The sequence below is a fragment of the Ranitomeya variabilis genome, chromosome 8, assembly GCF_051348905.1.
Source record: "Ranitomeya variabilis isolate aRanVar5 chromosome 8, aRanVar5.hap1, whole genome shotgun sequence".
Classification (NCBI taxonomy): Eukaryota; Metazoa; Chordata; class Amphibia; order Anura; family Dendrobatidae; genus Ranitomeya; species Ranitomeya variabilis.
Window position 1 is genome coordinate 197,330,908 of NC_135239.1, and position 26,771 is coordinate 197,357,678.

At 43.0% G+C, this 26,771-nt stretch overlaps 1 protein-coding gene across 2 annotated transcripts in view; it reads left to right on the forward strand.

The window, feature by feature from the left end:
- SLC25A26 (solute carrier family 25 member 26) overlaps positions 1–26,771 on the forward strand; it is a 113,712-nt gene that overhangs the window by 17,868 nt on the left and 69,073 nt on the right. For both annotated transcript variants that reach the window (XM_077275999.1, XM_077276000.1), the window contains 2 exons: positions 24,114–24,218; positions 25,155–25,202. In XM_077275999.1, coding sequence (XP_077132114.1) covers positions 24,114–24,218; positions 25,155–25,202 — 153 coding nt within the window. The remainder of the gene's footprint in view (positions 1–24,113; positions 24,219–25,154; positions 25,203–26,771) is intronic.

Sequence of the window (26,771 nt, forward strand, 5' to 3'; positions counted from 1 at the left end):
GGCTGCCCTACTGTATGCTTACAACATGGAGGATTCTGCAAAAACTGAGATTGGCTTTGAACAGTCAGGGGCACGTGTGTAAGCTTGTAAAAGACACCCACTCTAAGCCCTTACCCCACACATAGAAACACATGGCATCTATTCTGTGTATTCTGGGGGGGGGGGGACACCTGCCTCAGCAACTCCTAAAAGGAATAGCAGGAAGTCAGGAAAGGGTAGAAGATTTACTATCTGTAACATCAAACTACCGGACACCTGGCAGAAGCACCTATGTGAACCCTGCACTTCAAAAATTATTAGAGAAGAGCAGATTTCTTTGCTGTCGGACATGAAGTCCATAATCAAAGAAGAGGTCCAGGCCTCGATTTCTAGGCTCTTTCAGGCACATACCTCAGAGCACGAATCCCAGAGTGGTTCCCACAAAAAACCAAGGGAAACAGAAGTGTCCTCTGAAGAAGATATAATGTCGGATGAATCCGATCAGGAAGAAGAGGGGTGTTTACTGACCCACCAGAGGGAGGGAAAACATATCTCTTTTCCTCCGAGGACATGGATGAACTCCTCCGTGCAGTAAGGAATACCTTGCAGGTGGAGGAAACCCCAAAAACCGCTCTCCGTACAGGACGAGATGTTTTGGAGGGTTACAATCCCAGAGAAATAGTTTTCCCAGTCAACAGCCACATTCGCTCAATGATCATGAAGGAATGGGCGGATGCGGAAAAAAGACTGGTTATTCCTAGAGACTTCAAACTTTGCCTACCCTTTGAGCCGGAAGACATCAAAGCCTGGGAATACATCCCCAAGATTGATGTTCCGGTAGCCAAGGTGGCAAAGAGAACCTAAATTCCATTTGAGGACTCCTCCAGCCTAAAGGAACCCATGGGCCGGAAGGCGGACGGCCTCCTAAAGAGAACCTGGGAAACCTTGGAGGAACACTTGAGGTCTAAGACCCCCAGGGACACCATCCTGAAATCCCTTCCCCCTCCTGAAGCTGGCGACCAGATTCATGGCTGACGCATCAGCAGAGTTTGTATGATTCGCAGCCAGGAATGGGTCTTTATCCAATGCCACCCGGAAGCTAGGCTAGGGCGGTTCCTGGGGGCTGGCAGGAGATCTCAGGAAATCTGTGGATTTTGGTGATAGTCACCTGCGGTTAAAAAATAGTTTACCCAACTCCCCCAGCGAGGTTCATCATAACAAACTCCTGCCTTCAGTCAGCCATTTCCCCCATGTTGTCAGATGTCCAGGATCTCCTAAAGATCGGAGCCGTAGTCCCAGTGCCCCAGCAGGTAAAGTGCAAGGGCCATTACTCCAGTCTCTTCTCAGTAAAAAAAGAAAATAAAGAAAACCCTCAGGAAAGAGCAGGACAATAATAAATTTAAAGACCCTGAACCTCTGGAAAAATACAAGAAATTCAAGATGGAATCCATCAGATCTACAATTCCCCTTATAGACAGGAATGCGGTGATGTATACACTAGACTTAAAAATAAAAAATAAAGTGCATACTATCATGTTCCTGCTTTGTCTCAGAGATACTTAAGGTTTGCTCTGAGAGTCCAGGGGAGAGTTTGTCACTACCAGTTCCGTTGTCTTCCCTTCGGCCTAGCTTCAGCACCCAGGGTATTCACCAAGCTTGTGGTGGAGTTAGTCGCCTATCTAAGGAAACGGGATATCATCATAGTCCCCTACCTAGACGACTTCCTGATCATAGCTATCTCCAAGGAACAACTCGGGGAGCACTGCCAGACCTTGATTTCCACGCTTCAGAGGCTGGGATGGGTCATAAATTAAGAAAAGTGAGATCTCATTCCAGAATCCAGAAATAAATTCCTAAGGGTTCTTGTAGACTCCCAACTAAGAACATCTTTTTTACCAGAAGAGAAGCAGATCGCTATGATGGAAAGAATCCACCAATTTACAGGAAACCGCTGCTCCATCAGAGAAGCGATGAGAATCCTGGGACTGATGACCTTTTGTATCCCCTGCGTACGGTGGAGTCAGTTCCACTCATGAGAACTCTAGGGCGCGATTCAATCTGCCTGGGACAAATGTCAACTGTTGCTGGACACCGTGATGCCCCTATCTCTCTCTGTGAAGGAATCTGTACGCTGGTGGCCTTTACGGAAAATCTCCAGGCAGGAGTTCCCTGGATTATCTCCCCTTGCACCGTGATCACCACTGACGCAAGTCAACTGGGCTGGGGCAGCCATTCGGAAGGAATATATTTCCAGAGATGGGATCCAGGTCCTTGAATTTAAGGGAACTGTATGCAGTATGGAAGGTACTGCTTCAGGTCCAGTCGATGGCTAGAGGCCGACATATAAAAGTCCCGTCCGACAACATAACAACGATGGTGTTCTTACGCCATCAATGGGGACCAAGACATCCTGTTCTGTCTTCATACACGTTGATACGGTGTGTGATCCAACATACAGCATAAACCACTTCTGTCTTCCAAAGTAAGCAGACTGTTTTCTGTAGTCTAACTTGTTTATTGGTAACAGGTATTGAAATGCGGTAAAACGGATAAACTAACCAGGGTGGCAGGTAAATGAAGTAGTTCCAACACAGCTGAATAACACGAGTGTAACAGGAAAATACACAGAGAGAAAAAATGGGGAATTCCCCTGTCCCATGATGCTTTGGTGCAATCCCATAATGCAACACTCTAATAATCACTAGAAAAACACAGGTAATAAATTTATCCACCACCGGGTGGTGCTATAACACAGCAAAACCAAAACTATGATAATAGTTAACCTTTAATGCTTGAAACGAACCCCTGTCCTGTTAGAAGGACAGAACACATCCTGTCCTGCAACACCTAGCATGGAGGATCTTCAAATGGGCAGATAGGACGGTGCTATCCGTCTCTGCAGTACACCTGGAAGGATCCAGGAACCGGGTGGAAACACTTCCGGAGCAGGCAGAAGATATCCCCGAACGAATGGGAGCTTTACGAGGAGGTGTTCGGCATGCTGTACCAACGCTGGAGATGTTCCACTAGTGGATCTGTTTGCATCCAGAGAAAACACGAAGGTCAGAATTTTTTTTTTCTTCCCTAAACTCCCTAGACGGTTCAGTGGGAGTCAGCACACTGTCCTAACCATGGGGAGAGAAGCTGTCCTATGCGTTTCTCCCTCTTCCTCTGGTTTCGAGAGTGCTGAGGAAAGTACAGGGAGAAAGGGCAAAGATTCTCTTGGTGGTGCCCTTCTGACCGAAGAGGAGTTGGTTCCCTCTGCTGAGAAAGACGCCCCACTTGAGGAAGGATAATCCGAAACGCGCGTCGGGAGGGTAGGAGTCGGCACGGCGCATTACCCACTATTATCAGGTATGTGATCGTATACACCCAATGTATGCTTTATTGACATTGGTCTTTGTACTAATTATCACTAACATGTGGTTGAATACTCCTTTGATGGTACATATTGCGGCTATGTAATTAATATATTGTACCTGCCATTTTGGTGTTGTATATGGTCTAGTTATGACTCATTGGGTATCTGTGCCGTTCTGTTTCCCTACTGCAGTTTGCAGGTGATTGCCAATTTTAGCCCTTGCTGTCATTTAAGTCCAGTTATATGTAAATTCTAAATAAAATTTATTTTATATGATTTTGGACTAGTACACTATTTTGTTCTCTGGTTTCTGAGAAAGATGGCAGAAGAAGACCCCTCTACCAGGGCCCAGTTCTCCACCACAATCCGGACAGTCTTTAACTATCAGCATGGACCTGAGAGGCAGGTCCTGAAGTCAAGAGGATTGTCCGATGAAGTGATATCTACCCTTCAGGCAAGCAGGAAACCTGTGACCTCTGCTATTTATAATGAGAGCTATACAGAGGCTGAGGCCTTCTGTGAGAAAATATGTCCCACCATGGGAGCTAAACCTGGTGCTACATGCACTTTGTAAACATATAATATGAACTAGCAAATGATATGGACATTAGTAGGCTCTCAATTTAAAGCGGCTTTCTTGGTGGCAATTACATCGGCTAAAAGAATAGGGGAATTGCAGGCCCTATATATATCGGGGACCCGTACTTACGGGTATTTTGAGGACCGACTGGTCTTGAGGCTCGACCCAGCGTTCTGTCCTTAAGTAGCATCAATCTCGAACATGAACCAAGAAGTCGTTCTCTCCTCCTTCTGCCAGCACCCTAGAAACCCGAAGGAACAATCCTTTCATTGCTTAGATGTTAGGGAGACGGTTCTCCAATACCTAGAGGCAACTAGGGACTGGAGACAGGACACAAACTTGTTTGTGCAATATGAAGGATCAAACAGAGGTAAGAAAATGGCAAAGTCCACAATAGCTAGGTGGATCAGATGCACGATTGGTCTGGCCTACGAGGCTGAGGGAAGATCTCCCCCAGAAACTCTTAGAGCCCATTCAACTAGAGCCATAGCTGACTCATGGGCAGAGAAAAGGAGGGGCATCAGTGGATCAGATATGTAGGGCCGCAACATGGTCAAGTCTGAATACTTTCTTGAGACCTTACAAGCTAGATGTAGTCTCGGGACAAGTGGCCTTAGATTGGAAGGTTCTTCATGCAGTGGTCCCACCTTAGACCATCATACTTTGGTATTCGCCATGGTGCTGTCAGGATTGATGAACTGGAAAACTGTAATTAGACCTAATTGTATTTCCAGGAATCCATCCTAACAGCACGGCTAGTTCCCTCCCTTCTGAGAAAATCTATACTAATGTGACGCAACGTTTGTATAAAGAATAATTTATGTTGCATCCATCCAGGTGTGGTACTTTGAAAAAGACACTGAGGGGTGGAGATGGGAGGGTCCTTTTAACCTCTCATTGTTTCCTGTCCCAGTAAGGATAAGAAGGACGACCTCAATGGTGCTGTCAGGATTGATGAACTGGAAAAACAGTTAACACAAAAATATAAAGTGTAGAACGTGAGAACAGAAACTTATTAAACTGGAATATACAATTACCAGTAGGTCTAATTACCGTTTGATGATGAACAAGGGTTAGTATGGGCACTGACTCTTCTACTACCATAGCCTGGTCTGTGGTAGCCTGCTGTAACGGTTTCATCAATTTGAGTTAGTCTTCTCTGGGATCAGACCAGTTGGATGAGACCTCCTCTTGGCTTCCCTCGGTTTACCGGTTTTCCTTCCTCGTCTCCATCAAAAGAGATCCAATCACTGCATACTACTATTATCCCTCAAGACCTAATTTTTTTTGGAAATGTTGACGCTGTTGTCTAGTGTCAAGTTGGCCAAAAAGATTTCTGCTGTTCTGGTATGACCCTCAGGCTGGTCCTACATGTCAGCCGGACCACTGCAGTCTTCACCCAGCATCCCGAGAGCCTCTTGCACTTTCTTGACCCTACAATGTCAAAGTCCATGCCAACGATCCTGGACGCAAAAGTGAACACTTCCCTTGTCCGGAAGCCACTGAGAACTGGACTGAATGCCTGACCAGGGTAGTATAATCTTTTTGCTCGACTGACACTTGACAAAGCCTCTCAGTTTTTTTTTACGGTGTCTCATTTTTCTTGCTTCCAACACATCGTCAACCGATATATTCCACAGGTTAAAATAAAGTGCCGAAGTCATCTCCTCCACCTCTTCTCTTTAAAACCTGATTAAAACCTTAACGATGAATCAGTAGAAGTTTAATTACTCAGCCCTGTCTCCAGCTCGCAGCTGTAGATACAGAAGAGGCAATGTGATAGGATTTTTATATGAAAGTACAATCACTCGTGGGCGTTGGAGAATCTCCGAGTCCCAGCCTCAATTATGCTACAGCCGCATTTCTTCTTCACTTCCAGGAAAAAATAAATAACTGCAGAAATAAAAAAAAAAAGGCAAAATGCATTCTTGGCTAAGAAGTGCCAGAGGCCATATCTGTCCCAGCACGGGAGACGTGGAGGCGTGAAATTGCTCTTTTATAAGGAGACCCTCATGTGAGCGCGGATGTGATTGCTGCATGTTATGGTCGCACGCCGCTCTTCACTGTCGCTCTCTTATAGTCGGAGACAGACGGTAACACATCCCACTCCATTTAAGGTTACTCTCTCCTCTCCCCAAAAAATGAAAATCGGAAATTCTGTTTTTATCTACTTGTGAAAATATTTGGATTGACCCTCATTGGGCGCCCATTGGTGGTAGCATTCGGATGAGTAAATGTAGGTCGATTGGAAAGCTGCCTTTTCTCCAATCCTGGCCATATATGTCTAACATGGAACTCCCCTTTTAAAGAGGAGATATATATTTTATATAATTTTTTTTTTTTAATGTATAAATCTGTCATGCGTTTCCAGAGATTAAATTAAAAGGCTCATATAGTTAAAACCGTATGGGGGATAAAAAGGAAATCCGGAATACTTAGGGGAGCAGCAGGAATCAGTGTCAAAAACTGGCCACTTTTGACTTGATGACAGCTCCTCTTTAAATGATAAAATTTTTCCTGCCTGCAAGTACCACAAGGGGGAGCTCCTAAGCTTACTGCAGACAGGCTCAAGTATTCGGCACTGTTTTTAGCCAATAGTAGAGAGATTTAAAGGGCACCCCACTATAGTGAATACAGGACGTAGGGCACTGTTGTTCGTCATGCCCAGGTCCCTTCACGTTTGTCGTTTTTTAGTTTTTTTTTTTGTTCCTATAGCGGGAAGAAAATGATAGCCTACCTAAAAAATAAAGTAAAAAACCGTCTCTGGTCAGATGGTACTCTCCCCGTGGTGGGAATTTTAAAAAGGAAAAGTCACAAAAAGTAGTATAACTCCCTTCTCGTCCTCTGTCCAAATAAAGTCTGACAGAATATTGATGAGCTGCACCTGATCAGTGACAACTGATTGGCTGCAGTGGTACCGTTGCAATTATTTTCTATGGGGCGCTGAGTTGATTAAGCGGGAGTTGTCAAGCGATGGGCAACCCCTTTAACAGTGGACATCACCTTTTTAAAAAGAAAAAAATTGAATTAAATATATTGCATATGTTTTCCAATATCGCTTTTCACTCCACATCGGTGGTCTCCAATATCCCTCCGGCTGTTAGGCCATGCTGGGAATTGTAGTACATAGACTGGGGTCACTTACTGTTCTGTAGAGATAACGGGGTGATGCGGGTGTACTATATTATTTATAGGGGGTGAGGTGCTATCCTCTGCATCAGGGTAAGCAGAAATCGATCTGTGAAGGGATAGATTATTATCTGGCATGTAACTGCTCCGTCTTGTAATTTACACCAAGATCAATAGCATTTTCGCGCTGAGTCCGCCAATAAAACTGTAATTTTATAAAAACTGCAGTAAGCAGCCCAGTAAGTAACACATCGCTGGAATCGGGGTCTCTGCCTCTACATTATGCTGCTGTCAGATTAGCAAAACCAAAGAAATGATCTGGAGCACATGTTGGTGTAAGTGCAGCGTGTAGGTACAAAATCACTCTGTGGCATAATCAAATATAACCTTTGGGAAAAATAAACAAAATGAGTGTATGCCCTGCAGTAAGATGGTAATACTTCATGTAAGTATCATGGGGTCATAGAGGCTTAATAATAGAGATGGGACCGTCCCGACGGGAGCACCTTGTCGCGGTGGGATGGCCTTTTAGGCTAGTTTCACACTAGCGTTAACTGCATTACGTCGCAAATCCGTTTTTTTGCCGAAAAAACGGATGCGTCAAAAAAGTGAAAAACGGTGACAAACGTATGCCACGCATCCAGCATTTCGACGGATCCGTCGCAAATCCGCTAAACGTTTCCGTCGAAAATACTGGATGCGTTGCATACGTTGCATACGTTTTTACCATCCGTTGCATCCATTTTTACGACGGATCCGTTTTTAAAATGGGAGGCTCCTAAATTTGATTGGCTACTGGAAAATATGGAAAACTATATAGTTACTGTTTTTACAGCCCATCTTTGAGGGTTTTAGTTTTGTGGCAGCGATGGAAGGTGTTCTTGGGAGGATTGCTAGTTTGGTTACCGACGTTATCTTTGAGACGAATCGCCTGGATATCATAGTGCGGGAGAAGGAGGCGGCAGCGGAAAGACGTAGGATGCTTCTGCAGCAACGGAGACGGAGGCGACTCTGGATACATCCGATTAATGAACTACGGATGATGATAAAGGGATCCAAACCCTAACCCTACCCCTAACCTCACACCTAACCGTTTAATGAACATTTTCTGACAGTCATAGTGCCACGTATTTCAGTGCCACGTACTATAAATACTATAACTACGTGGTTATACGTGGCACTGAAATATCGTGCCACGTATATAAGTGCCACGTATATAAGTGCCACGTATATAAGTGCCACGTATATAAGTGCCACGTATATAAGTGCCACGTATATAAGTGCCACGTATATAAGTGCCACGTATATAAGTGCCACGTATATAAGTGCCACGATATTTCAGTGCCACGTATAACCACGTAGTTATAGTATTTATAGTACGTGGCACTTATATACGTGGCACTTAAATACGTGGCACTTAAATACGTGGCACTTAAATACGTGGCACTTAAATACGTGGCACTTAAATACGTGGCACTTAAATACGTGGCACTTAAATACGTGGCACTTATATAAGTGCCACGTATATAAGTGCCACGTATATACGTGGCCATATATGTGGGGTTGAAGGCCCAGGCCAGGTTTATATAGATTTGGGGGTGTCTGGCCAATTGGCAACAAAATCCAGCTTCTGAGCATGCTCAGTGTAAAAAAACGTATTGCAGCGCTGCATTGCGTCGTACGACGTGTCCCGACGCATCCGTCGCTCATAGGCTTCCATTGTAGCCAACGACGCATGCCGCAGGATGCGTCGCGACACGTTTTTTAGGCGGAGACAAAAAACGCTACAAGCAACGTTTTTTGCCGACGACGTATCGCCAAATTTCGACGCATCCGTCGTAAAACGTACACGACGTATGTCAATCCGTCGCAATACGTCGCCAATACAAGTCTATGGGGAAAAAACGCATCCAGCAAAAACTTTTGCTGGATGCGTTTTTTCGAAAAAAAGACGTTTTGAGACGTAATGCAGTTAACGCTAGTGTGAAAGTAGCCTTAGGCTTGTTTGATCAGCTAGCGTCAGCAAAGTACACCGTGTTATTTACACGTACTATTACTTTTATCTTATTTACTTAATGCAGGATATTTGCTTATTTTCGTTTTAACCCCAGTTTATGCTCCTGGATGAGGGAAAAAAAACCCAGTGACAGACTTAGTATAAAATACGGCTCTATCAGGTTTCTGTTCCTTTTGTAGCCATCTGTAGCTGCCATTGCTTTCCTTGCTTTTCTGGTGTATTCTGACCCTTTTTTATCCCTTGCTGGAATGACTTGTGTCATCCTATTGGTACCCCTAATTTAAAGCTAGGCCCAGGCTCACATTAAAGAGGAGGGCAGCATGGTGGCTCAGTGGTTAGCACTGTATATAGTGGCTCAGTGGTTAGCACTGTTGCTTTGCAGCACTGGGGTCCTGGGTTCAAATCCCACCAAGGAGAACATCTGTAAGGAGTTTGTATGTTCTCCCCGTGTTTGCGTGGGTTTCCTCCGGGTTCTACGGTTTCCTTCCACACTCCAAAGACATACTGATTGGGGCTTGGGATCTAGATTGTGAGCCCCAACGGGGACAGCGATGACGTCTGTAAAGTGCTGTAGAATTAATGGTGCCATATAAGTCAGTAAAATAAGTGAATAGATGGCTTTGCTGGATTCAACCGGGGAATATAATCCAACTCGTCTTCATTCTCTCCACGGTAGGAGCTGGTTGTGAGGACTCAAACACTGTTATATTTTTTGCCGACGCTTTGAACTTTTTAAACTTATTTTCCGTCCCTTCCCTTAAAGTGGATTAATCACCAGGCTTCACAATACAAACTGCCCACATAACACTTGGAGTGCTTAACCTTGATTATACTGTTGTATTTTGTTTGGAAATCCATGTCAGAATGGCTGTCTAATCTTTTTAGAGAGTTTAACGTAATCTCCACTCAAAGCTGATTGACAGCTCCTCAGTGACCATCCTCCCTGCTGCTGAATCTCTGCCCATCCACCCTTATAGACAGCTCCTGTGTCCCTGCTGCTGCTGACTCTCTGCCATCCACCTTTATAGACAGCTTCTCAGTGTCCCTCCTCTCTGCTGCTAAATATCTGCCCATCCACCCTTATAGACAGCTCCTCAGTGTCCCACCTCTCTGCTGCTAAATATCTGCCCATCCACCCTTATAGACAGCTCCTCAGTGTCCCTGCTGCTGCTGAATCTGCCCATCCACCCTTATAGACAGCTCCTCAGTGTCCCTCCTCCCTGCTGCTGCTGAATCTCTGCCCATCCACCTTTATAGACAGCTCCTCAGTGTCCTTCCTCCCTGCTGCTGAATCTGCCCATCCACCTTTATAGACAGCACCTCAGTGTCCCTCCTCCCTGCTGCTGCTGAATCTCTGCCCATCCAGGTTCTTAAACCCCACAATCTGTCAGCGGCCAATATATATTAGTGACTTGTTCACTTTAAGACTTTAGTTACTTTTTTTTAGCCCAGGAGGTGCCGTGAGAGTTGCAGGAAAAGTGGAATTCTGCTGCTGGAGATGGCTTGTAAATAAAGATGAATGGAGACAGATATCCGCTGCTCCTGCCAACAAATTCATCATACAATTAAAGCTTGAAATCTGCAAATTAGAAACTGTCAGCCATCAACCTCCCACACAAGACCACGCGCCGGAGGCGGACGCGGAAAATGTGGGAAGCAGCAGCTCTTTGGAGTAAAAACCATTGTGAACTTTTTTTTTCCAAAAAATTGGGACCTGTAGAAGCGCATTTCTGCGCGAAACAGCTGTAGTCCTGTTCTATCCGCACGTTATCTCCCGCCCGTCTGTCAGTGTATAGATGTTCCAGTAAAGCAAGTATTTTAACGGACCCTGGAGTGCGCACCATTTTTCCTTCTTTGGCAGAACTTTTTTTTTCGTTCATGTTCCAAAAGTTTTTAGGGCTAGCAGATGATGGAAAGTGGAGAACTTTACGTGTGGCTTCCCCTTTAGGCCAGCGTCACACTAGGCATATGAAAATACGGTCCATTTATTACGGCCATAATACGCAGTAATTGTCCCAAAACACTGTTCCGTATTCAATGCGAGCATGCGATTTTTATGCACAAATTTATCCGTGTGTCATGTGTATGGCATCTGTACGGCGATTTTTTTTTTTTTTCTCACAGGCTTGCAAAATGGACATATGGATCCATCGGCTCAAATATTCTTAAAGACATATATACAGTATATATATATATATATATATATATATATATATATTACAGCGCTAGATAGCAGAAAAGCCAGTAATTCAATTGCCGGCTTTTCCTATCTCCTTCACAAACCCGACAGGATATGAGACATGGTTTACATACAGTAAACCATCTCATATCCCTTCTTTTATTACATATTCCACACTACGAATGTAACAAGTGTATGTGTGTAAGTTTGGGGGCTCTAGCTATTAAATTAAAGGGTTAAATCCTGGAAAAAATTGGCGTGGGCTCCCGCGCAATTTTCTCCGCCAGAGTGGGAAAGCCAGTGACTGAGGGCAGATATTAATAGCCTAGAGAGGGACCATGGTTATTGGCCCCCCCCCGGCTAAAAACGTCTGCCCCTAGCCACCCCAGAAAAGGCACAAGAGAGAAGAGAGAGGCTAAGTGCCAGAATAGGCGCATCTTCCAGATGTGCCTTTTCTGGGGTGTCTGGGGCAGATGTTTTTAGCCAGGGGGGGCCAATAACCATGGTCTCTCTCTAGGCTATTTAATATCTGCCCTCAGTCACTGGCTTTCCCACTCTGGCGGAGAAAATTGCACGGGAGCCCACGCCAATTTTTTCCAGGATTTAACCCTTTAATTTAAGAGACCCCAAATTTTACAGAGACCCTTCTTACATTAGTAAAGAGGAATATGTAATAAAAGAAGGGATATGAGATGATTTACTGTATGTAACCATGTCTCATATCCTGTCGGGTTTGTGAAGGAGATAGGAAAAGCCGGCAATTGAATTACCGGCTTTTCTGCTATCTAGCGCTGAGAGCGTCAAAGCTATGTTGTGAGGTGAAATTTTAACCCCGCGCTTTCCAATTCACCAAACAATTTTGCCACTATCTACATAATGGGGAAAAAATGAAAGGAAAAGTGTTGGAGGCAAATTAACAGCTGCCAAATGTGAACAAGGGGGACTTAAAGAATGAGAGCGATGGCGCCAAGGAGTATATACTGTACAGTTGCTAAGGTGGGGCCCCGACATGGGATAATCACCACACCACCACGGGGATACGAACACACACAAAATGCGCCACACACTACCACGTGCTCGAACACATATACCACCCTCAGCGCACATTTCACCACATATACACCAACCTCGCCACATAAAAGTCGAAACACAAAAGTCGCCGCTCAAAACTCGCCACGCACAAAACTCTCCACATGCAAAACTCACCTCATGGAAAACTCGCCACACGCAAAACTTGCACACGTGGAAAAATTGCCACATGAAAAAGTTGCCTCACACAAAACTTGCACAATCTCAAAAGGCACCACACATAAAATTCGCCACGCGCAAAACTCGCCATGCGCAAAACTTGCTGCACACAACTTGCTACACTAACCTGTCACATGCAACTCGACACACAAAAAGTTGCTACACGCATGTCGCCACACAAAACTCATCTCACAAAAGTCGCTACATGCATGTCGCCACACGCAACTCAACACACACAACTTGACACACGAAACTCGCCCTAAAACACACACAAGTCTGGTATTATCCTTCAAAAATAAAAATCTGATTAATAAGCTGACAAACTACAAGAGCAACAAATGTACCATATAGGAATCCGGCAGCTGTCAGTCACATGACCAGTCTATTATGTGTATGTGTGAGCTAATATATACTGCCAGGGGGGAGGGCTTCCTGTTGGCTGGGGATTGATCAGGCTGCCAATTTAGCTTACAAATACTGAGGTAAAAATACTGACCAAATAACGTGTGAACGAGGGCTAATACAGGAGGAGATGACATACAGATATATACTATATACAGGAAAGATGACACACAGGTATATACTATATAGAGGAGGAGATGAAATACAGATATATACTATATACAGGAGGAGATGACACAGGTATATACTATATACAGGAGGAGATGACACGCATATATACTATATACAGGGGAGATGACACGCATATATACTATATACAGGGGAGATGACATACAGGTACATACTATATACAGGAGATGACATACAGGTGTATACTATATACAGGAGGAGATGACATACAGGTATATACTATATACAGGAGGAGATGACACACAGGTATATACTATATACAGGAGGAGAGGACACACAGGTATATACTATATACAGGGGAGATGACACACAGGTATATACTATATACAGGAGGAGATGACCCACAGATATATACTATATACAGGAGAGATGACACACAGGTATATACTATTTACAGGGGAGATGACATACAGGTACATACTACATACAGGAGGAGATGACATACAGGTATATACTATATACAGGAGGAGATGACACACAGGTATATACTATATACAGGAGCAGATTACCTACAGGTATATAGTATTTACAGGAGGAGATGACATACAGGTATATGCTATGTATAGGAGGAGATGACATACAGATATATACTATATACAGGAGGAGATGACACACAGATATATACTATATATAGGTGAGATGACACACAGGTATATACTATATATAGGGGAGATGACACACAGGTATATACTATATACAGGGGAGATGACACACAGGTATATACTATATACAGGGGAGATGACACACAGGTATATACTATTTACAGGGGAGATGACACACAGGTATATACTATATATAGGGGAGATGACACACAGGTATATACTATATACAGGAGGAGATGACCCTCAGATATATACTATATACAGGAGAGATGACACACAGGTATATACTATTTACAGGGGAGATGACACAGGTATATACTATATACAGGGGAGATGACACACAGGTATATACTATATACAGGGGAGATGACACACAGGTATATACTATATACAGGAGGAGATGACCCACAGATATATACTATATACAGGAGAGATGACACACAGGTATATACTATTTACAGGGGAGATGACACAGGTATATACTATATACAGGAGGAGATGACACACAGGTATATACTATTTACAGGGGAGATGACACACAGGTATATACTATATATAGGGGAGATGACACACAGGTATATACTATATACAGGAGGAGATGACACACAGATATATACTATATACAGGAGAGATGACACACAGGTATATACTATTTACAGGGGAGATGACACAGGTATATACTATATACAGGAGGAGATGACACACAGGTATATACTATATACAGGAGGAGATGACCCACAGATATATACTATATACAGGAGAGATGACACACAGGTATATACTATTTACAGGGGAGATGACATACAGGTACATACTACATACAGCAGGAGATGACATACAGATATATACTATATACAGGAGGAGATGACACACAGGTATATACTATATACAGGAGGAGATGACCTCGGTGTGGAGGTGCCACTCTGCACCCCCAGAGCTTCCAGCTAGCAAGGGAGTGTCATGATAGCAAGCTGGACTAGAATTTAGCAGTACTAAGAAATATATATTCAGGAAGCAGTAACAACAAATGACAGGTCCTCAGAGAAGTCCAAGAGAGATCTGAACCAATACTGAGACATTGACAGCTGGCATGAAATAACGATCTGAGTGGAGTTAAATAGGGAAGCCAGCATAGCAATAAACGAGGGCAGCTGATAAAGCCAACCTCAGTGACCAGCAGTTCCGCTCGAAGCCACCAGAGGGAGTCCAAGAGCAGAACTAACCAAAGTACCATTCATGACCACAGGAGGGAGTCCGAGAACGGAATTCACAACAATACAGGTATATACTATATACAGGAGATGACATACAGGTGTATACTATATATAAGGGAGATGACAAACATGTATATACTGAGGTGAAAATGAGGTGTGAGGTGAAAATGAAAAGGTGTGAGTGCAAAATGAGAGGAGTGAGGGAAAATAGTGGAGTGATCGGAAAATGACAGATGTGAGGTCGAAATGACAAGTGTTAGGGGGGAATGAGAGGAGTGAGGGGGAAAATGAGAGGCGTGATGGGAAAATAAGAGAAGTGAGGTGCTATAACTAACCACAGGTATTTACTATGCCCAGGCAACGCCGGGCTCTTCAGCTAATAAATATATATATATATTCTCTATTCTATGTGCACATTTATTCTACCTATTCTATTCTATTCTGTCAGTGTGATTTTACTGTACACCGCATTGAATTGCCGGCTTTTCACTAACACCGCTGTGTATTTCTCGCAAGCCACACGCATGGTCCGTGTGTAATCCGTATTTTTCTCGCCCCCATAGACTTTAATTGGCATATTTTTTTGTGCAATACGCTGACAAACGCAGCATGCTGCGATTTTCTATGCCCGTAACATACCGTATATTACGGATGCGTAATATACGGCAGATAGGAGCTGGGCCATAGAGAATCATTGGGCCGTGTGTAATGCGTATTTTCTGGACGTATTTTCTGCACTCATACGTTCGTAAAACTCGCTAGTGTGACGCCGGCCTTAGGGAGTAGATCCCGTAGAAGACTTTGTGTCAGCATATGTGATGTACAGTACAGACCAAAAGTTTGGACACACCTTCTCATTTAAAGATTTTTCTGTATTTTCATGACTATGAAAATTGTACATTCACACTGAAGGCATCAAAACTATGAATTAACACATGTGGAATTATATACATAACAAAAAAGTGTGAAACAACTGAAATTATGTCTTATATTATAGGTTCTTCAAAGTAGCCACCTTTTGCTTTGATGACTGCTTTGCACACTCTTGGCATTCTCTTGATGAGCTTCAAGAGGTAGTCACCGGGAATGGTCTTCACTTCACAGGTGTGCCCTGTCAGGGTTAATAAGTGGGATTTCTTGCATTATAAATGGGGTTGGGACCATCAGTTGTGTTGTGCAGAAGTCTGGTGGATACACAGCTGATAGTCCTACTGAATAGACTCTTAGAATTTGTATTATGGCAAGAAAAAAGCAGCTAAGTAAAGAAAAAAAGGTGTGTCCAAACTTTTGGTCTATACTGTATGTCAGGTGATTAAAGTCTATGCATAATAATAAAAGTAAACCAGGATTTGTAAAGCGGTATTGGAGGCTAGCACTAGATGGCAGTGTGCTATCATAAATGCTACATTTTTTTTTTATTCCAAATTTTTGGATTGTTTTTACGTTTATGTGCTTTTAGACCTAATGTGATTTGCAGAACAGTACCTTAGAGGGTTGTTCTCAGGATTAACTTAATATAGCAAGTAATATATTTAAAATCACATTATTTAATATTATTGTTATTGTAAGCTGATTGTCGTTTTGGAAAAACCTCACCACTTTTTTTTGTATACCACTCTACCCCTTAACTTGTTCTGGCTTATCCGGGTTTATGAACAGCCGTACACCCTGCCGTACACCCTGCCGTACACCCTGCCGTACACCCTGCCGTACACCCTGCCGTACACCCTGCCCCTACATGACCTTCCATATCTTAGCAAATGCACAGAGCGCAGAACCTTTATCTTGCCCTGATCCACTGTGCATGCGAGAGTGGGACCACTGTTTTCTTGCAGAAGCTGTCTTTTGCCGCCCTTAAAGGGGTGCTCTAGGAATAGAGAAAAAAATGAATAGCTTCAGAAGTAATTTTCTAAAAAACAAACAAAAAAAACAACTTTATTTCACAAATCAAATTCATTTTAGCTAGGGAGGTAATCACTATAGTACTTCAAAATGGCCATCATCGTGTTACATGACACATAGCTGCCCTAGAATAGTAGTAGGACAGGAGCCTGTGAGCATGTGCAGTAGGTACCCCTTCTCTTCATGTGCAGAAAGATGTAGCCCCAGTGGATGACCTTATGTAACACTGGAGGTATCAGGGATGCTGAGGTAAGAAGAAGCTGCTCACACTGCTGTCCACCCTGTCTGATCTAATACTGGAGATATCAGGAGTGCTGAGGTAAGAAGAGGCTGCTCTCACTGCTGTCCACCCTGTGTACTCTAGTACTGGAGATATCGGGGGTGCTAATGTAAGAAGAGGCTGCTCACACTGCTGTCCACCCTGTCTAATCTAATACTGGAGATATCAGGGGTGCTGAGGTAGGAAGAGGCTGCTCACACTGCTGTCCACCCTTTCTACTCTAGTACTGGAGATATCGGGGTGCTAATGTAAGAAGAGGCTGCTCACACTGCTGTCCACCCTGTCTAATCTAATACTGGAGATATCAGGGGTGCTGAGGTAGGAAGAGGCTGCTCACACTACTGTCCACCCTTTCTACTCTAGTACTGGAGATATCGGGGTGCTAATGTAAGAAGAGGCTGCTCACACTGCTGTCCACCCTATTTATCTGATCTAATACTGGAGATACCAGGGGTGCTGAGGTAAGAAGAGGCTGCTCACACTGCTGTCCACCATGTCTACTCTAATACTAGAGATACCAGGGATTCTGAGGTAAGAAGAGACTGCTCACACTGCTGTCCACCTTGTCTAATCTAATTCTGGAGATACCAGGGGTGCTGAGGTAAGAAGAGGCTGCTCACACTGCTGTCCACCCTGTCTATAATCTAATACTGGAGATACCAGGGGTGCTGGGGTAAGAAGAAGCTGTTCACACTGCTGTCCACCTTGTCTAATCTAATACTGGAGATATCGGGGTGCTGATGTAAGAAGAGGCTGCTCACACTGCTGTCCAGTCTTTCTGAATGCTCAGCGGCTGCTCATATAACCTGTGCCACATACTGCCAAGTTTTCTCCAGGTCACAGCCATTAATGTCTACCTCACAGGCCACTGTACTACTCTATGGCACAATCACTTGAATTGGGCCGAGAATTCCTGAGTAAAAAATGAAACTGGACCATGTTACTGAAGCATTTCCCTTCATTCTGAGGATCATTGGGTCCCCACAGGTCAGACGTGTAGTGATCATTAAGTGATGACATATTCTAGCGATATTCAATGTCCCACGAAGATGGAAGTAACCCATTTGGGGATAAAGAAAACCTTTTTCAAAGGACTTTTGGATAGTAAAGTAAAATAAAGAAAGTATGACAAGGAGGAGTAGCAACACTAGTATTGGGCTGGAGACCAGAAGAAGCCTGTCCTTTTTTTTGGTTTTTTAAGGTCCCCCTATTTGCTTTCCCGATTGGCTCGAGTTAAAGGGGGATGGGAATTTGTACCAGGTTGTTTTCGATTCCCGGGCTGGCAGCTAGGGAGGCTTAAGACTTCATTCGAATGTGTCCTATCAGTATGTTCTTTTCTAGCTTAGGAGAGGAGCAAGAAGATTTAAATTACTCTGGTCCAATTTGGTCCTCTGTAGCAGCCGGACCCCAGGACACTTTTCACCTCTAGGCCGGTAGTCCTCAGTATGGCGTCATCGGCGCCTCTGCCACTTTTTAGGCTCCTGCAATGTCACATCGCAACACGTGATGAGGTTGCGGGTTCCTAGTAAGCGCCAGAGGTGCCCGGGTGTAGGATTGCCGGAACGGAGGTCCAAACTAGAAGACGGAGGCCGGGTGTAGATCAGATATTGTTTTACTCATCCTTAGATACAACCAGATAATGTGAATATGGTCCGGCACACAAGATTCACTTGGTGAGCCAACCTTCCCTTCCGTCTCGGCATCCTTTGAATATGTAAGATTACAGACAAGCCTGTTCCGAGATGCTTTTATTGTTTAACATTTCATTCGTTTTGATGTCTAAATGTCACAAGACGCCAACGCTTCCAAGAAAATGGCTGTGACAAGTGGCCCTAAGATGACATCGGCCCCTTGTTTTAGAGTTCAGACCAGGGCGTCTGTTTCTTCGAAACAAAAAAAAAAAGTCTCTCCTTGTAGTTCTGACTCCGTAATGGGGAGAACGAGGGGGGTAAGAAGGATCAAAGATGATCTAAAATAAAATGAACTAGGGTTTGGAATACAGAGGAAAGCATTACCGCGTAAGCCCCCCATCACCGAGGAAGATTGCACCACCACAGAAGTCGGGAAGCCATGCTGGGCACCCGCAATTCTAACAGATTTTTTTTGTTTGTTTTTTTTGTTTTTTTTTATCTGCAAACCCTTTTAAGGTTTTCCTTCCGCCTGTGTGTGTTTTTAAGGAAACCAAAAGCAAATGTGAAGACGTGAAGTGTTACGGAGCATGAAGTTCTATGAATATTTATGATGAACTTCACACGTTGACAAATTCCTATTTTCTTGACATAATGGGGTCATCAGCTTGTTGTGACCCCGGACACATGGAACCGTGTATAAACTTGCTTTTTTTTTTCCCTTAAAATATCTCTGGATTGACGGCAGTGGTCTCATGAATACTGCTTTGAAGTGCTGATTTTATACAGTTTTTGATATTTCGACACCCTTAGAAAAAAAAAAACAAAAAACAAGCAGACAGAAGAATTGCTGCAGACACGAGGGACGATAAATACCATAAACCCAATATAATATTCTATCAGAATGAAAAGTAGCAATCCACTTTGCCCATCTGTCATGTCGTATTCTTTTGGGGTTGCCCCATGAGTTTGGCCAACACTTGTTCTATTGGGGTGTACGATGTCGTAAAGGATGTGGGGTCTCCATCTCTCGATCCTCCGCTCTTTTGTCCCGGAATGGACAGGTGCTCCTTCATACCCATTATGTTACTTGGACAGCCATTCGGTTGAAAAAGAGGCATGCTATACTACATTTCACCTATATTGGCCGCTGTAGAGAAAACGTATACCTCGATGAGGTTCCTCTGGAGTATTAAAAGCTGATCGCCAGGGATTGTCAAGGCTTGGGGTCTATTCACACTTTCATTACTTCTCTGTTAGACATCAAAGGCCAGAATAATGTAGCCCGGAGAGTTATTTTATCCAGTAAAATAAGCATAATCCTCGTGAAAAAAAAACGGTCTACTCTGCAGGTGATGGAGCAAGAGATTCTGAGCAGATTGATATACATATTTGTGGGAAAAATGTTTCCTATAGGGTAAGATTAAAGCTTTCTCAGCTTAGAAGTCCAGTGGGTGGTCCTACTTTGTGATTAACAGATGTAGGACCGCCCACTGGACTCCTAAAATGAGTAGCGGTTTACATTTAAAATAAATATTAGTTCTCTTAAATGTTTTCTTAGAATCATACTTATCAATCTAGTTGGCTAATTTTTTCTAGGAAATATTTTGCCAGCAAATTCTGAAAACTGTCAAAGCAGCAGATCACAAAAAAAACTCTTCTAAAAAGAATAGTTGTTTTTTTAGACAAATTCTGACTTTTCCTGTAATTACTGTATAATATTTATTATGTATAAAAGTGATCTTTTTACAGTTAAGATTTTAATTTTACTTAAAGGAAAACAGTCACCAGTCTTTTGTCACCTAATCTGGGGGCAGATACCCTGATTCCAAGGATGTGTCACTTATTGAGCTGCTTGCTGTGATTTTGATAAAATCCCTTTTTTATCAGCAGGAGATTTTCACTAGATGGGTAGTCTAACCCCGCCCCCACCACTGATTGGTAGCTTTCTGCACAGTGTACACAGTAAGCTGCCAATCAGTGGTGAGGGCGGGGTTATACACAATTAAGCAGACAACTGGTAGATCCACAGCAGGTAAAACAGGGATTTCATCAAAACTGCGGCAAGCAGCCCAGTAAGTGACACATTGCTGGAATCAGGGTCACTACATCCTTCAGCTCTCAGAAGGGGTAATAAAAACATTGTGTCAGATTCCCATCTTCATAAAGAAGTATTTTTAGATGATGGTTGAAATACAAGCAATTGGACCTCCACCAACTTATGATATTCCATCATTTTTTAAGATGTGAACCCGCCCCTCCTCTCCCCTTGAAAGGGTAGTTCCGATCTTTATAGTTGATGCTGTTGAATAGCGCTTTTGGAATTCACTGCTTATGAACATTTTTATCCATTCTTGAGATATTATTAACATTTTTCTGTTGTTTACAGCTTGTTACCTTGGAAACCGACCACTGATGTAACCTAGCAGAACATGCGGAGTGCTTTCAAGGTCTTTTTCTCTTGAGTTTGTAAACACTGTTTTGAAGCTAGCCATGTTCACTGGAGAAAAATTGTTACCTCCTAATCCCCAGCAAAGCTTCAGCCTCGTTTTTATAAGCAAGACCTCAGCAGTGGTCGGTCTCCTTAGCAACTAGATGTAAACAAAAGCAAAAATGCTAATATCTCAAGTACGGATGAAAATTTCAATAAGCAGTAAATTCCAAAAGTGCTTGTATTTTCAAGGGCTATCCAACAATATCATGTATAAAGAACTCCTTTAAAGGGGAGGGGCAGGTTCACATGTGAAAAAATGATGGTATCTCATAAGTTGGTGAAGGTCCAATTGTTGGAAACTCCTCCAGTCCTGAGATTAAAGAACTGTAACGTCAGCAGGGAACTTGAATGGTGAAGTTTATACTGTAAGATGGCTAAAGAAAATGTTTTGCCTAGGTCGTGATTTTTGTTGATCCGTCCTGCAAGGGACATAGGGTTTGTCTTCATTCCGCGCGTTTACTGAGCGGGAAATGATTGAGATGAATAATGTGGCGCTCACGTTTAATCAGCGGCTTTCCTGCTTCGTAACCAGTCATGCGGGCCACACCAGATAACTCAACTTGGATGTTCTGCCAGAACCGATCTCCGGGAATCGCGACCTGGGTCTAGACGTTTGTTGTTGTGATAGATCCCGAGTCCTGATGTTGTAAAACTAGTCGTCACCTCTTATAAGTGTCTATTATGAGCATGTAAAGGGTTTTTTTCTGGCAGTAATCTGTCATTTTCTACTTTATTATAAGTACTGAATATAATTAGATTTTTTTAACTTAAAGGCTACAGACACTTTTGACATTAATTTTTTTTCTTATGTAAATGGTTACCCTATTTAATAAAATTACAGTAAGTTTCAATCAGCGATCTTCATTCCTTCATTCATTTTCAGCCCCCCCCCCCCATATGTATTTTGTGGACTGATCTAAGTTTAAGGTTTTTCTGTTCTGGGAGTGTCCCTCCCAGTAATATAGGCTGGATATGAGCTTTGTGTTCTGTCTCACTCTTCAGCATTATAAGTCTCCTCACTCTGAGTTGCCAGGCTTGGCTTGTCACTCTCCACAAGAAGAAACGTTACCCATTAGACCCCAGTCCAGAGCCTCTCACCTAGCCAAATCAGATCTCATACGTTGCGCTGATGAGGGATAACTCTGTGTTTGCGAATTGAGACTCTTTTTGTTTGTCTTTTTTACTAAGTCATATTGCAAGGCTCGTCAAAGAGTCGATATTGACTTTTAGGATCGCTGCTTCCTATAGGTGGCACTAGAGTTCTACTCCTCTTCCTCTCTGAAGAGACAATTTGCATATTTAAATTCCCAGAGGAGCATTGCATGACTTATAAGTCTCCTCACTCTGACATGCCAGGCTTGGCTTGTCACTCTCCATTAGGAGAAATTTTACCCCTTAGACTCTTCAGCGTCAAAATGGTAGGAACAATTTTAAGGAAAACCATTTATAAAGTTGCCTTACTTTGCATTTAGGAAGGAAATAAACAATAAAAAAAATTCTATGCTATATGTTTTTAAGTAGTTGAAATGACAGTTTCAGGAAATAATGGTATTTTTTTTTTTTGTCTTTTCGTAAATCCATCCAATTTTTCAAATATGTTTCCCCGCATGATTTTTCTTTTGATTTTCAAGATCTTTCTGCTTGTCTTCATTAGTAATATAATTTTCTTGTTTACTACTTCTGGGTACAAAAATCAGTCCTGATCCGGCATTGGACATACAAGTGCATGGATCGCTATTAGTCAGACCTTTTGACGATGGGGTACTGGGTGCAGCAGTCCCAAACTATGCCCTTATACTAGTAATAATTCATAGTTCACACCAATCTTGTGCATAAGTTTCACCTGGTGAGATGGGTTATCGAAGCCACAGGTCAGGATGAGAACATGGTCGAAAGGTGAGGGCACAGCAGGCTGGAAATGCTAGACAGCACATGGATCAGTGAGGACTAGGATGACAGAGAACAAAGCCAGGAGTGTGGATATATATATACAAGAGCTGTAGGTATGTTGTCAGTCCAGCACTTGCAGCAAGCAAATGGCTAAAGGCAAAGTTGTGTGTTGTCAGAAGTCAGAGACGTAGGCAATCTGCAAATAACTGGTTAACCGCAGGCAGAAGTGATGAACAGACAAATGGATTGCTTGCTTGCTTTAATAAAAGATTACATACTGTTTCCCCTGGCGCTGTAGTGTGAACAGTACCATTATAGATGATATGATCTGTTGTGCATACAGCAGACGAATGGTTAACTGCAAATGAGCAACAATGAACAGGCAGCTGAATACTTGCAGAGATGATCAGACTGTTGCAACAGCATTATAGTGTGAACAGCGCCAGAATAGCAAACAAAAGTTTGTGTTGCTTACAGCAGACTAATAGTGACCTCCTCTCTGAGCCAGGAGAGAAATGCAGATGGCTAGTAAACAAGCAGATCTTTTCTGAAGAGATGATTAGCCATCATCGTAATGCTGAGGACTCAGACAGCACATAGCTGTCTGAGTTGGCCTTAGAAAGTCTTGAGTGATGATGTGAAAGATGGCTTGGAATTGCACAAAAGGGAAATGGCCGTAGTGGAAGGAACTAGGAATCGGGCAGGTGAATAACCCGAACCTTTTCTGCTCCATGTGTGCACCTCCCCGTTGGCCATTACCCAGACATCTCTGTGCTGTAGGTAGCTGTGCACCTTTTGTGTCCAGCACATGACCAGGAATGATGGGAGCACTGTGTTTGGCATATATGGCAGGGAATTGTACCGAATGGATTGTTGAGTAGCTGTGTGCCCCTTATGGTGCCATACGTCGGAGCCATATACCGAGTCTCATAGTCATCCACATTCATACAGAATTTTATTGAACCTCCCTCACATCAGTCCGTTCAGTGTTACAGATCTCTCCCGTGTTTTGTCTCCAGGTGGCTTGTCTTATCCGCGTTCCTTCAGAGGTCATTAAGCAAAGAGCACAGGTTTCTCCGTCCTCGACCACCTACCAGATGTTGGCCAGCACCCTCCGCCAAGAGGTAAGAGCTCAAAAGATCCGAGCGGCGATCCCTGCGAAAGTCTCGCTGTGTGTCATCTAGCTTCACAGAAAACAGGGTCCTCTCCTTATATGAACTCCTGGAAATCCAAATACTGTCAAAATATTTGAGTCAACACAGAAAAAAGTTCTGATCGGAGGTGAAATATTATTCGAGCGTCTCCGGATGAACTCGCAAGAACCCTACGATCACTTTGAAGTCTCCAACCAAGGCGTTTATTTTGCATCTGACCTTAAAAGGCCTCGTACCATTTATACCGTACGTCAGCATGGGGCGGCGCGCAACCTGTAGCTTATCAGTTGTGCTACTCCCAGTATGTGGCTTTCGGGGGCATGCTGGGAGTTGTAGTTTCCTACCTACAGGAGAGCTAGAGTTTACCGACGAAATATGGTTTTTTCAGAAGTTGGAGAAGAGCAGACAAAAATTGAACAATTTTTATAAACCTCAATAAGATCCAAAAATATATTAAAAATATCTAACATTCATGAAATGTCTTAAAGGGATCCTGAGACATTGGATATACAGTCCCATCTGTGGTCAGCATGTTAGAGCCGGAGGAGCTGAGCAGATTAATATATAGTTTTATGGGAAAATTTCCATCTATCTTGCAATTATTTCATGTTGATTCCTAGACTGTCAATCACTGATAAGGCCGCCCACTGGACTCTTCAGCCCAGAATAGTCAGAAATGTAAATAAATACTGTATCAAAGTGCTAAATATAAATATTTTTTTTAATGAAACTATGTATCAATCTTCTCTGCTCCTCCTGCTCTATAACATTTAAGTTCAAGACAGTGTCACTTTAAAAAAAGACGTTGTAGAAAATATTCCTGGAAGGCCGAGAACTGATCTTTTGAAAAGAAAAATTTTATTTTTTCTTGGTTCGATGCCAACTTGGTTTCCATTGTTATTACAGGGTATCCGAGGCCTATACCGAGGTTATAAGAGCACAGTCCTGAGAGAGGTAAGACCCGCGACTGTTTAATTCGATGCGTTCTCTAAAGGAGAACATAACATAAAATTCTGACGGTATAGTAATATATTTTTGGTTGTAATTTTTTTTTAGTTTATTATTATTATTACTTTTAATATTCAGCTTATGACTTTGTTTAGTGACTGACCTTTCCAACTCGACACAACATTCATACTCGCCAACAGTCCTGATTTTGCAGAGGCAGTCTCACCAATTGGTCTGGAATGAGGCGTGGCTTTGCAAAACCACTCCCATAAGTGGGTGCCTTTTGAGTTGCAAGCCATTATGGCAGCATTCCCAGAACATCATTAAACCAGATGGTCTTCTACTTTTTGAATTTTTCATTGGAAACTTTGGTAAGTTTTCCTTTCGGAATTTTGAATAGTTAAATCAAAAAAGGTTTTATTTTTGTACTCTTGGGTTTTATGGCGCTTAGTCAGGGGCTCTATGAATGTTTCACCCGATTTTAGGAATATTGTGTTCTTGCAATGGGGAATAAACGACAAACCACTCCCCCATATCTGTTTGTCGTTGCTCCACTGATTATGGAACAATTTTTTTTCATCTGTTCTCCTCAGTTCCAAAGTTATACCCCTTTTGTAATAATTCTGTTTGTTCTTCAACCAGCCTTAAAATCATAGAATGTTAGATTTGGAAGGAGCCTCCGGGGTCCTCGTGTCCGACCCCCTGCTCAATGCAGGAGTCACTAAACCATCTCAGACAGATGTCTGTCCAGCCTCTGTTAGAAGACTTCCATTGAAGGAGAACTCACCACCTTTCGTGGCCGCCTGTTCCACTCATTCATCACTATCCAAAAAGTTTTGTTCTAATATCTAATCTGTAGAACCTTGTAAAATCCTGTCTTATTAAATTGTCCTTCTGACAAAAGGCTTATAAAATGTCCCCCTGCAATCCGCTATCATTGTGGTTAAGATAGTCTAGTTTCCAAGTGTTCAGTTTCCCTGCAGCACCCCCACAGGAGGAAGAAAGCATTGCACAATTCCTATAGAATTGCATAGCGGACGGCATCGGTTCCTCCAAAGCAGGAGATTCTAAGTGTAGGTCTCTCTCCGAATTGGGTTCTAGACCCAAACACCAAGAATGGGTTTTCTAAACTCGTGAACCCCTTTTTTAAGAGACCTCCTCTGTGATCCATTCATCTGAATACACGCCGCACAAGAACTCCGTCCTGTACTTATTTTACGCTCCACTAAACACATGTAATTTTCTTCAGCTTTCATCAAGATGGAGATGGAATACAAAGCCCAACAAGCCCCCGTGATTTATCCGAGGGCGCGCGAATAAATGAATACATTTCCATTCTCAGCAAAACTGATTTTGCATAAGGAACAAATGGGCGAAACCCACAACTCCAGCTCGACTCCGCCGTCCTCGTAAAATCCATTCTGACATATGTCAGCGCAGTAATTAATTTTCCCGGCTGATAGAAAGGAGCGGTAGGTGACCTTTCCAAGGTGTTTGCGTGGATCAAAATGGCAGCACTTTTGTAAGGGATTTAATTGGGGTCTTTTCCTTTTGTGTGTATCCATAAAAGAACCT